This window comes from Lathyrus oleraceus, chromosome 6 (genome assembly GCF_024323335.1).
Source record: "Lathyrus oleraceus cultivar Zhongwan6 chromosome 6, CAAS_Psat_ZW6_1.0, whole genome shotgun sequence".
In the NCBI taxonomy this organism is placed as follows: Eukaryota; Viridiplantae; Streptophyta; class Magnoliopsida; order Fabales; family Fabaceae; genus Lathyrus; species Lathyrus oleraceus.
In genome coordinates this window covers 192,024,781-192,036,492 of record NC_066584.1, presented here as the reverse complement: position 1 = coordinate 192,036,492, position 11,712 = coordinate 192,024,781, and the positions used below count along the sequence as shown (strand labels likewise).

Sequence of the window (11,712 nt, the reverse complement as noted above, 5' to 3'; positions counted from 1 at the left end):
GTGCAGACTTTCTAGAAGTCTCCAACTACCCCCAATGGATTGCCAATATCATGCTTGTTCCCAAGAAGGACGACAAAGTAAGGATGTATGTGGATTACAGAGATTTGAATAATGCTTGTCCCAAGGACGACTTCCCACCACCTCAAATCAACGTACTAGTGGACAACACCGCCCAATTCTCTATTTCTCCTTTATAGATGGATTCTCCGGTTACAACCAGATCCTAATGGCTCAAGAAGATATGGAGAAAACCACTTTAATTACCCCATGGATCACCTTCTGTTACAAGGTCATGCCTTTCGGATTAAAGAATGCTTGCGCTACATGCCAACGAGCCATGGTCACACTCTTTCATGATATGATTCATAGAGAGATCGAGGTCTACGTTGATGACATGATCGCCAAATCTCAAACCGAAGAGGATCATCTTGTCAATCTGGAAAAGATGTTCGAGAGGCTAAGGAAGTTTAAATTAAGGCTTAATCCCAACAAGTGCGTGTTTGGGGTAAGGCCTGGCAAATTTCTAGGTTTTATCGTCAGCCAATGTGGCATTGAGGTAGGTCCTGAGAAAGTGAAGGCCATACAAGTGATACCTGCACTTAAAACCGAGAAGAAAGTCTGAGTATTCCTAGCGAGGTTGAACTACATAGCCAGATTCATATCTCACCTAACAACCACTTGTGAGCCGATCTTCAAACTACTTCGAAAGGATCAAGCTGTCATTTGGAATGACAATTGCCAAAATGCTTTTGAGAAGATAAAGGAGTATTGGCAAGAACCTCCCATTTTGAGTCCTCATGTGCCTGGCATACCGTTGGTCATGTACCTTACCGTTCTTGAAGGATCCATGGGGTGTGTCCTAGGCCAATATGACGAGATTGGTAGGAAAGAACACGCAATATACTACTTAAGCACGAAATTCACTGATTGTAAGACTAGGTTTTCGATGCATGAAAAGACTTATTGTGCACTAGCTTGGGCTACCAAACGCTTAAGGCAGTACATGCTCACTCATACAACATTGTTAATCTTCAAGATGGACCCTGTCAAATACATCTTCGAGAAGCCTGCTCTAACCGGTAGAGTAGCCCGTTGGAAAATGGCTTTAACCGAGTACGACATCCAACATGTCACTCAAAAGGCCATAAAAAAGAGCGTAATGTCTGACTATCTTGCACATCAGCCCTTGGAAGACTACCAGTCTATGCGCTTTGAATTCCCCAACGAGGACATCATGCTAATCAGAGATTGCAACATCACTGGCCCCGAAGATGGACCAGACCTTAGATCCCGATGGACCTTGGTATTTGATGGAGCTTCTAATGCTCATGGCAATGGCATTGGGGCGGTCATCACCTCCCTAGCTGGTTTTCACCTCCCCTTCACTGCAAGGTTATGTTTCGAATGTGCAAACAATATGGAGGAGTACGAGGCTTGTATCTTTGGTATTGAAGCTGTGATTGATCTTAAGATCAAAATCCTTGAAGTCTACGGAGATTCAACCTTGGTTATTAGCCAAGTTAAAGGGGATTGGGTCACTAGAGATCAAAAGCTCATCCCTTACAAGGAGCTTGTCTTGAAGTTGATCCCATACTTTGACGAAATTACATTTAATCTCATTCCTTGATAGGAGAATCAATTGGCCGGTGCAATGGAAACTTTTTCATCCATGTTTAAGGTTAAATGGAATAATTAAGCATTATCCTTTCACCTTGACTACTTGTACAAGTCTGCCTACTGTTTGGCGGCCGAAGACGAAGATGACGATCATCCTTGGTTCTATGACATCATGAGATTCTTAGAAAACCAAGAATACCCTATGGACGTATCCATCACCAACAAGAAGTATCTTCGGAAACTGTCATCCAAGTTATTCTTAAGTGGATGGGTACTATACAAGAGAAACTATGATTCGGTTTTGCTAAGATGTGTGAACAAGCAAGAAGCAAACCATATTATAGGGAAATCCATGAGGGATCTTTTGAGACGCACGCCAGTGGATACACCATTATAAAGAAGATCTTGAGGGCCGGTTATTATTGGATGACTATGGAGGTTGACTGCTATCGCCATATCAAACATGCCGCAAATTCCCAATCTACGTAGACAAGATCCATGTGCCCCCAATGCTAGTCAATGTTCTAACATCACCTTGGCATTTTTCCATATGGGGAATTCATGTGATTAGACGCATAGAGCCAACTACCTCGAATAGACACCACTTCATCCTTGTAGCCATTGACTATTTCACAAAATGGGTGGAAGTGATTTCCTACGCCAACGTCACAAGACGAGTTGTGGCTCGATTCATAAGAAAGGAAATCATTTGTCGTTAGGGGGTCCCCAACGAGATCATTATTGACAATGACTCTAACCTCAATAACAAAATCATGAAAGAGATTTGCCAAAGATTTAGAATTGAACACCATAACGCATCGCCTCATACTCCCAAGATGAATGGCGTTGTCGAGGCAGCCACTAAGAACATCAAGAAGATTGTGCAGAAAATGGTGGAAACCTATAAAGACTTACTTGAAATTCTCCCGTTTGCATTACATGGCTATCGTACCTCAATACGAACCTTCACTGGGGTAACTCCTTTCTCTCTAGTATATGGCATGGATGTAGTACTGCCTGTTGAAGTAGAGGTTCCTTCTCTAAGGAATTTGACCGATGTCAAGCTTGATGAAGCCGATTGGGTACTAACCCAGTTTGAAAAGCTAAACCTCATTGATAAGAAAAGCGCCTGACATCCATCTTCCATGGCCAGCTTTACCAAAAGCGCATCAAAAGGGCCCGTGACAAAAAGGTTTTCCCTCGTATCCTTAAGTTCGAAGACCTTGTGTTGAAGAAGATTGTGCCCATTCACACCGATCCAAGGGGCAAGTGGATGCCGAATTACGAAGGTCCATACGTTGTAAGAAAGGTCTTCTTTGGAAGAGCCTTAATTATTTCAACTATGGACGGTGAAGATCTTCCATCCCCCATGAATGCAGAGGCATTCAAAAAATACCATGCTTGAAAAACAAAAGAGCCTGATAAGTTGAAAACCCGAAAGGGAGACTTATGCAAAATGAGTATCCCAGTAGAATGAAAACCCGAAAGGACAGTCTAGGTAAAAATAGGGATTTAACAAAAACGAGAGGTTGTTGTAGTGGTGCATTCATGACCATCGAGTTATGGATAAACCCGACGTCAATTGAAAATCAGAGTCGCCATCATGCCTTATTTATTTCCAAAGGAAAAAGGTAAAAGTACGAACAAAACCCAAAGATAAGAAGTTTTCAAATCAAAACTAATAAAATTCAAGAGATTACAAGTAAGGTAGTTGGTTACACAGAGGGAAGGTGTTAGCACGCAACGTGTCCTAGGTACTTCTAGGGAGCCCTTTTTTGTGTTCAAGTATTTTTGTTGAAAAGATGTTTAATAAAAAAGGAATGGAGGGATGAGAAAAGAATTAATTAATTATATTTTTGTGTTTGACAAGACCTTCGGTCTTAGGCCTACGTACCAACATAAAAATGAGGGATCAAAACCCTGTAGTTTGTGGTAAAAATTTCAAAGAAATTGGTGAATTGATTTTAACAAAAGTTAGTAGAGAAAGGCACAAAGATGGCCAAAGATTTGAATGGGACTGTTAATTATTTTCTTCTTTTGAAATTAAAGTCAGTATGGTTAAGTTCATTTATAACTTTTGATTTAGAAAAGTTTGAGAATTCATTTGCATAAGGTCAAAGTTTCTAATCATTAAAGCATGTCTAAGTTGAAGAAACACAAACAAATAAGGTTTTGAAAAGAGGGAGAGATTTTGAAACTAAAGAAGTGGGAGGAGATGAAGAGGCTACCCTAGACAAAAATTAAACGTTAAGAGTTGAAAAGATTTGACTAATGGGATGCAAGCAACAAGCATAAGCAGTATCTAAGAAAACCATATTAACACCAAGGCATCAAATAAAGATAGTCGTAATATCCAAGCAAGCATTCCAATAGAAAGCAGGCTTCAGTGTCTTCAAGTGTATCAGATGAAATATTTCTTTGGAAAACTCATAGAAACAATCATCAAATATCAACAATAATAACAATATAACAATCAAACACATAGACAAAGTTACAGATGAACCAAGAACACTCAGTCTCAGTATGTTAGCATTGGCCAAGTCCTTAAAGCATGGGGAGTGTTGCCTAATTCTAAGTCCAAAAGCTCAGATCAAGTCCAACAGTCCACCAACATATTTTTTTAGCATTTTTGTTGTTATTAAGTATATTTTAAGGTCCTAAGACCACAAAAAGAACAAAATCACAAGCATACAATATACAAAATCACAAGCATACAATATATACGAGCAAAGTTAAAAAGACTTAAACATAAATAATTTGCATGAAATGTAAATGACAATGAATGATAAAGGTACTGGAATTTAAATTGCCATAAGTAAATGGCTTGAAAGTAAATCAATATTAATAAGAGGTTAGTCAAATGTTAGTGAAGAGTTTAATTGTTTAAGTCATTCATTGGAAAATACTCAAGCATCCATTCTTAAGTATGGAGACATGAACCAAGACATCATCCATGAGAAGGGATCCAACTTGGATAAATCAACAAGTATGCCACTAGCACTCATGAATGGAAAAAAGGTCAAGTCTTCACACGATACCATGAAGAATGTGAGACTTACATTCTCACTTACTAGAATGATATGCCTTGCGGGACAAATTTAGCTCTATGTTAAGCAATCGTAATTGGACTTATGCAGAAGTCACAACTATCTGAGGCCGAGCAATAAAGATATTGGTTTAAATGCATGTTAGAGACTTGGTACAAAGAACCAAGCTCCTCAAACATACCACACATAAAAATAAAGATGTGATGGACCTATCTCAATCTAGTTCATGTTGATTCATATGACACAAGGTCATTGATGAATCAACTAGCATTTGTACATTAGAGAAATCATTAGTCAATGATGTATTAGGAAAAAATAGGGATAAAGATGAATAGGGGAGGGGAAATAGAAACTCAAATTGATCACATGAGGAAATTCATCTGATCAATATTATACATTCAAAATTGGAGGCATTGCAACCCACCAGGCGCTCCAAACAAGGTCCTGGCAGAGTGTTCATGAACATGTTAGCCATTTCCTTTTCCAACATAGGGGGTTGAACACGGGAAGCAGTTTCTCTCCAGCGTTGAGCGTATTCTCTGAAGCACTCATTGCTTTTAAGAGACAGGTTTTGAAGTTGAGTTCTGTCCGGAGCCATGTCTGCATTATACTGATACTGCTTCACGAAAGCCTTAGCCAAATCCCTCCAGCAGCGGATGTGGGCTCTGTCCAGCCTCATATACCATTCCAGGGATACCCTAGCTAGGCTGTCCTGGAAAAAGTACATAAGCAACTTTTCATCATCGGAGTATGCAACCATTTTACGGAAATAGGCTTGCACATGGGTCTTCGGGCAAGAGTTGCCATTGTATTTGTCAAATATCGGGACCTTGAATTTTGGTGGCACTCTCAACCCTGGGACCAGCCCCAAGTCAGCAACATCTACTCCCAAAGGATTCTATCCTTTCACTGCCTTCAACCCCTCTTCCAATCTTCTAAACATGGGGTCCACACCATGACCCATACCAAAGTCTTCCTGCAGCAGGGGGAACTGATCGTCCAGATCATCATGAACAGGCTGTTGACCGGAGGTGACATGTAGGATTGGGATAGGCCCCGGTCCATTGGGTCCATTAGCCTCTCCAACTGGAGGATCAGTCACCGTCTCTGGTTGATGGCAGCCATTTGTCATGGGCAATTGTATCAAAGTCGGATAAAGAGAGCCTTTGATCAGAAAGTGCGTCCTCGATGCTTCCAGGTCGGAGATTTGGTGTTGAAAAGGATCCTTCCTCCTCAGACAGATCACAGGGGCAAGTGGACTCCTAACTATGATAGAGCGTATATTGTCACCAAGGTTTTTGATGGTGGGGCCTTAATGCTTGCAACGATGGATGGTGAAAACTTCACTTCCCCTGTGAACTCAGACGCAATTAAAAAATACTTCGCATAAAATAGACCCGCTGGACAGTAAAAATAATAGTCCAGGCAAAAAATGGTTCTCCCGACGAACCAAGAAAATGAAAAGATTCGGGCAAAAATTAGGGATTAAAAATGAAAAGATCGTACACCTGGTAAGTTGAAAACCTGAAAAGGCAACTTAGGCAAAAATGGGTATCCCGGTGGATTAAAAACCCGAAAAGGGCGATCCAGGCAAAAGTTAGGGATTAAGCGAATGAATGTGTTCTGAGTAGTTCTGAATCTCATCTCGTGTCAATGACTGGAAACTTTTGAAGGATAGGAAACAGTCCAATCACTCTTTTCAGAAAGCTGATCATCTGGAGGATCTTGAAGACGAGCAAGTCATAGCAGAATTGGAACCCAATAGAAATCCATTTCACATTGCCATTAGATTAATGTCTGTTTTTATCTGTTGTGCGATTACCTCTTTCCAGAGATTGCTTCCTGATGTAAATGCCTATTCAGAGGCCGTTCAATCAATAAAATCATGTTATTCAGTATATCTTGGTTTTCATTTTCATTTTTCTGTTTTGTTTGCAAAAATGACGTCCGAATTTTTTGGTAAACATTACATCATGACACATAAGAGCTTTACAGGTACATGCTTAATAAACATTTAAAATTGCTGTAAATTTTAAGTGCTTTGGATCGTCTATTTAGAACAGGTACCCTTGTGGCATTTCCTTAAAATCCCCTGCAGATGATCGTGAATGTTTTCCCCAGTAAAGTCGCCAACAGACGAATTCAATATCTTATCCCTGCAGAGCTGATCAGAGCGTTGGATTCTTCAATCCCCAGCAGGCTCTCACCACTTTACCTCCCCCCAAGCGGTGGTTTCAGATTATACACTCCCCAGTAGAGTTGACAGTGTCAGACTATATACCCCCAACGGAGTTGACAGTGCCAGACTGTATCTCCCCAGTAGAAGTGGCTGCTCCTCAGAGTTCGAGGCCAGATCGATGATCTCGACGCCAGATCCATGGTTTCTTTCCTTGAAGCAGAACCTCGGTACCGTATCGGTGTTTGCTTCCCTTGCTGAGTCATCTCTCGCAGATCGTGGTTGCCAGAACCACTATCGCTTTCCCCAACAACAGGTTTTCAGTGTCGTTCTCTCCCCAGTCAGAATCTCGGTATTTCGTCATTGCTAGGACACCGTGTGGCGGGTCATTTCCCCACAGAATTCTTTGCGCTAAGCATCTCCAGCAGCCTTGCCAGGGTCCAGAAGATGGTGATCATTTCCCCAGTAGATCCCCTTGCCTCAGCTTGGCATTCTACCCAGCATTTCGCATCCCTGCATGTAGAATCATATTGTATTGCATCCTCCTAAATCGCGTAGCATTTCCATTTTCATGGAGCATTACGCCATTGAAAAATTCAAACATACGCATGTAAGCATAAAACATTCTCGGTATCCCAAGTGATAAGCCAGAAGTTGTTTACAATACTCAGACTGAAGATTATTCATGACTTACCTTTGTTATCCCCAGCAAGTGTCATTGGCCCATGCGCCGCCTCTATTATCGTTCCCTATTTCTCCCGATGCTGACAGGCATGAAGTTTCCGGTATTCAGACCGAAGTGGCGTTCAGGCCAGTTTTCCGATGTTCAGATCGAAGAAGTTTCCGACGTTCAGGTCGATGCAACTTGTGGCATTCAGGCCAAGTTTCCGGTATTCAGACCGAAGTGGCGTTCAGGCCAGTTTTCCGATGTTCAGAACGAAGAAGTTTCCGACGTTCAGGTCGATGCAACTTGTGGTGTTCAGGTCAGTTTTCCGATGTTCAGATCGAAGAAGTTTCCGACGTTCAGGTCGATGCAACTTGTGGCATTCAGGCCAATTTTCCGATGTTCAGATCAAAGAAGTTTCCGACGTTCAGGTCGATGCAACTTGTGGCATTCAGGCCAATTTTCCGATGTTCAGATCGAAGAAGTTTCCGACGTTCGGGTCGATGCAACTTGTGGCATTCAGGCCAGCCTCTCGGTGTTCAGACCGATATTAATAATCTCATATCTCCCGATGTTCAGATCGAAGTCATTTCCAGTATTCAGACTGATGAGCGGCATTCAGGCCATGGTTATTTCTGTGTTACCATTTATTTTAGTATCAAGGTTAACATTCTTTTTCGGTATTCAGACTGACTCTCACCGTACCAGACGGATTCTTCTTTCAAGACCACCTCTTTGCCGATTCTGTCAGACATTGTTACTTCACTTCACTTCAGTGCAAATTTTCGGGCTTTTATTGTATTCAATCCCTTGATACCTTGACAGCATGAAAGTCGCTGCTATCTTCTTTCCAGGTGTCTAGTTGAATCAATAGGGGCAGCTATAATACCCCAAAATTTACCCTTCATTTTTCCTGGAAGCATACGCTTTACACCTCATGCATGCATTCATTTTTTAGGTCATTTAGCATTTGAATTTCATCATGGCAATCGGAATCGGATCCAAGAAGCTTGAACATCATCCAAGACACTTTGTGGGCTCTATTTAGATGATCAGTCAACACAAGGGAAAAACTTGAGTTACTTCCAACAGGGGTCTATTCGTCATTCAAAACGTTAATCTTGAAGGAGCAAAGGTTTGTTCATGAGCTATCATGCTCGCTAGGCGAAACCCACGTGTTTTGAAAGAAAAAAAAAGATAACGAAAAGAAAAAACAAAAAAAACGTAAAAAAATAAGAAAAAACGAAAAACGAAAAAAAAAATAATAAATAAATAAATAAATAAAAGAAATCTTGGACTTGGACCTATCTCATTTGAGCCCACAGGTCCACAAAAATCAGGTTATAAATTCAGAGTTTCAGTGAAACAAAACGAATTCTATTCCTATTACCCAGTCTGGGAAAAAGATAGTGAGAGAAGAACCCTGGGAAAAAAGATAGTGAGAGAAGAGCTAACAGAGTTCAGAGCAACCTGCAGGCAACTTTGAAAGGTTCATTCTGACTCACACACTTTCAGCTCAAGCAAACCCTAACATTGGTTTGCAAATCCAGCCGTGCCATTTGATTTCAACCGATCTCTCCAATCAGGTTTGCCCTATATCCATCATCTTTATGACTTTAATTTTAATGCTCTAAATGTATGAGGTATTATGGGTGAATTTGATACCCTTTTGATGCACGTGTTTGACAAGAGGTTTAGGCCTCCTACCCTTGGTTGCTTTTTGTGAGCTTTTTGTGAATTTTAATGACATGATTCATGTGGTTACATTTTGATTTGGGGGCAACTCTTGGTTACCCTATTTTGTTTCTCTAACCTGTTTTGTTGAGTTTTGTTTTGTGAGGGCTCATATGACTCTTGCAGAGATGGTTTGCCTGGTGTTCCACTTTATTTGTGGGATACCGCCTGGAGGTTTCATTCCGATTACCTGTACTGACTCACTTTCTTTGATGGTGTTAGCTTGGAAGGATCTCTGGGTTTCTTATCTCTCTAATTGTTGTTACTTAGGATTTTTATCCGCGTGGTATTTTTACATCTTTCCTGCATTTTACCGCTTTCCTAGCTGGAAGACCTCGATAGGAGGCAATTTACCACTTTTTGTCATGAGCTCACCCTGCCCCGGGTTAAGAGCTATGATGTCTTATCCTCATTACCCTTTTTGCATGAGCATCCCAAAACCTAACCCTTCATTGATTTTTCTTCTCCTAAACACACGTTTACTCCTTCTACTACAGGCGAGTAAGTCTCCAAAGGTCGAGCATCCGGTAGATTGCGTAGTAACGTCGTTCGTCCAAAACCCAATCCATAACCCCGTAGTTAGCCGAACTACGGCTTGCTCTGATTCTCATTCCAGATGAGATACGTAGGCATAAGACGCTATGTCTTAGCGAACACACATCCCCCAAACCCATAGGTCAACCGAGCTACGAAGACTTTGATTCTCATATTCAGATGAGATACGTATGTAGTGGATGCCACATCCGCCCGAGTCATTTTCATTTAACCCCTTTTTTAGTAAACAGCACAAGATAAACTCACACCCTTTAGACAAGAACTACAAAAGTGGATCCTATAGAGTACTACAGATGCGTAGGGGTGCTAATACCTTCCCTTCGCATAACCGACTCCCGAACCCAAGATTTGGTTGCGAGACCTTGTCTTTTCCTTTCCTCTTTTCAGGTTTACTTCGAGAATTTCCTTTCCCTCCTTTGGGATAAATAACGCACGGTGGCGACTTTTCTGTCATTTTTTTCGCCGGTAGTTTTTTCGCACACCGTATTTTTCAGGTTGCGACACATATGCATTGGCTTTAGGATCACATCTTGGAATCCTCCTTACCCCTCATTCATTGGGTTTGCATTGGGAGAGATCACCAAGCACTTTTGATTGTATCATACTTTGTTTACTAACCAAAATACCAAAAATATGTCTATGTATAGCTTTGTTCCTTTTGTAGGTAGTGTGTGCATCCATCATTGCCTCAACAAGCTCATATATAGGGTTTAAGACCCTCAGTTAAAGGATATCAATCAAGACATGGTTCACAATGGTTATAGACATCATGTATGGATCCCCATGTTCTTCATTTATCATTTGGATCAAGAAGTCACCAAGAGTTTTGAAGCTTGTTTGCCTTGGAAACCCTAATTCATCTAGGTATCTTGTGTGACTTCCTCATCAAGTTTCTTCAACATTTGATCAAATATTTAAAGGGATATTTCATATTACATCACATTATACATATATGATCCTCCATGAATCCCAAATATCAAGATAACTTAAAGATTGCAAGTTGGTTCATGGTGGTTGACCAGAGAAAGTCAGTTGGTCAAAACTGGGGTTTACTAGACCCTATCTCCTACAATTTTTTGTCATATGTAAATGATTCCAAGAGAAAAGTTACTCCTTAGTACATTCCAAACAACTTTAATGTTGAGGTCAAAATCTACTTTTTCTTGGAAAGTCATTTTTTATGATGAAAGATTATAGGTCATTTTGTCTAAACCCTACTTAGGAGGTCAACTTCCAAGGACCATAACTTGCTCAATTTTTATTAGTTGAATTCCATATAAGTTTCATGATAAATTTCAAGATGTCCTCTCCAACTTTCAGTCTTTGAGAAACTTCAAATTCAACTTGCAAGAGCATGTTCCAAGAGGAAACATTATAGGTCATTTTAGGCCATTACTATTTGAACAAGAGATTTTCCTCAACTTCAAAAATGCATAACTCCTTCATGCCAATCCAATTAAGGTCAAACTGGTGAAAAAATTGAAGAGGTTTGAAAGAGATACAACCTTGATGAAGGAACTTTTTCTATTTGAAGCCCATAGCAAAAGTTATTCAAGGTGGAAGAAGTGAACATTTGACTTGGGACTAAGGAAAATTTCAATTATGTTTGATTTCCCAAACTTCCACCTCAAAATTCATCATGATCCAGGCGTCAAACAGAAATGTGTTCACCATCAAAGTTGTTTCCCTTAATCCCACCTTTCAAAAGAGTACAACATCACCTGATTTGGACCAACATTAATGGACTTGTGCATGAGTTCTTCACAAGGTTCCATTTGGTAAGATTCATGGTCAAAATTAATTTCCTTTATGCATGGTTGTGTGACAACATTTCAGGTTGGATAACATAGAATATTGCATCATTTGGCATCATTTGATGGGCCTATCACACGACCATGCATCCATGCAAGTGAGATTAC

The 11,712-nt window shown here is 40.5% G+C and overlaps 1 protein-coding gene across 1 annotated transcript; it reads left to right on the top strand.

Moving 5' to 3' along the window:
* Nucleotides 1–847: 847 nt before the first annotated feature.
* LOC127094707 (uncharacterized) lies at nt 848–1,627 on the top strand. The gene has a single exon (XM_051033501.1). The coding sequence runs from the start codon at nt 848–850 to the stop codon at nt 1,625–1,627; it is 780 nt and encodes a 259-aa protein (XP_050889458.1).
* Nucleotides 1,628–11,712: the final 10,085 nt, after the last annotated feature.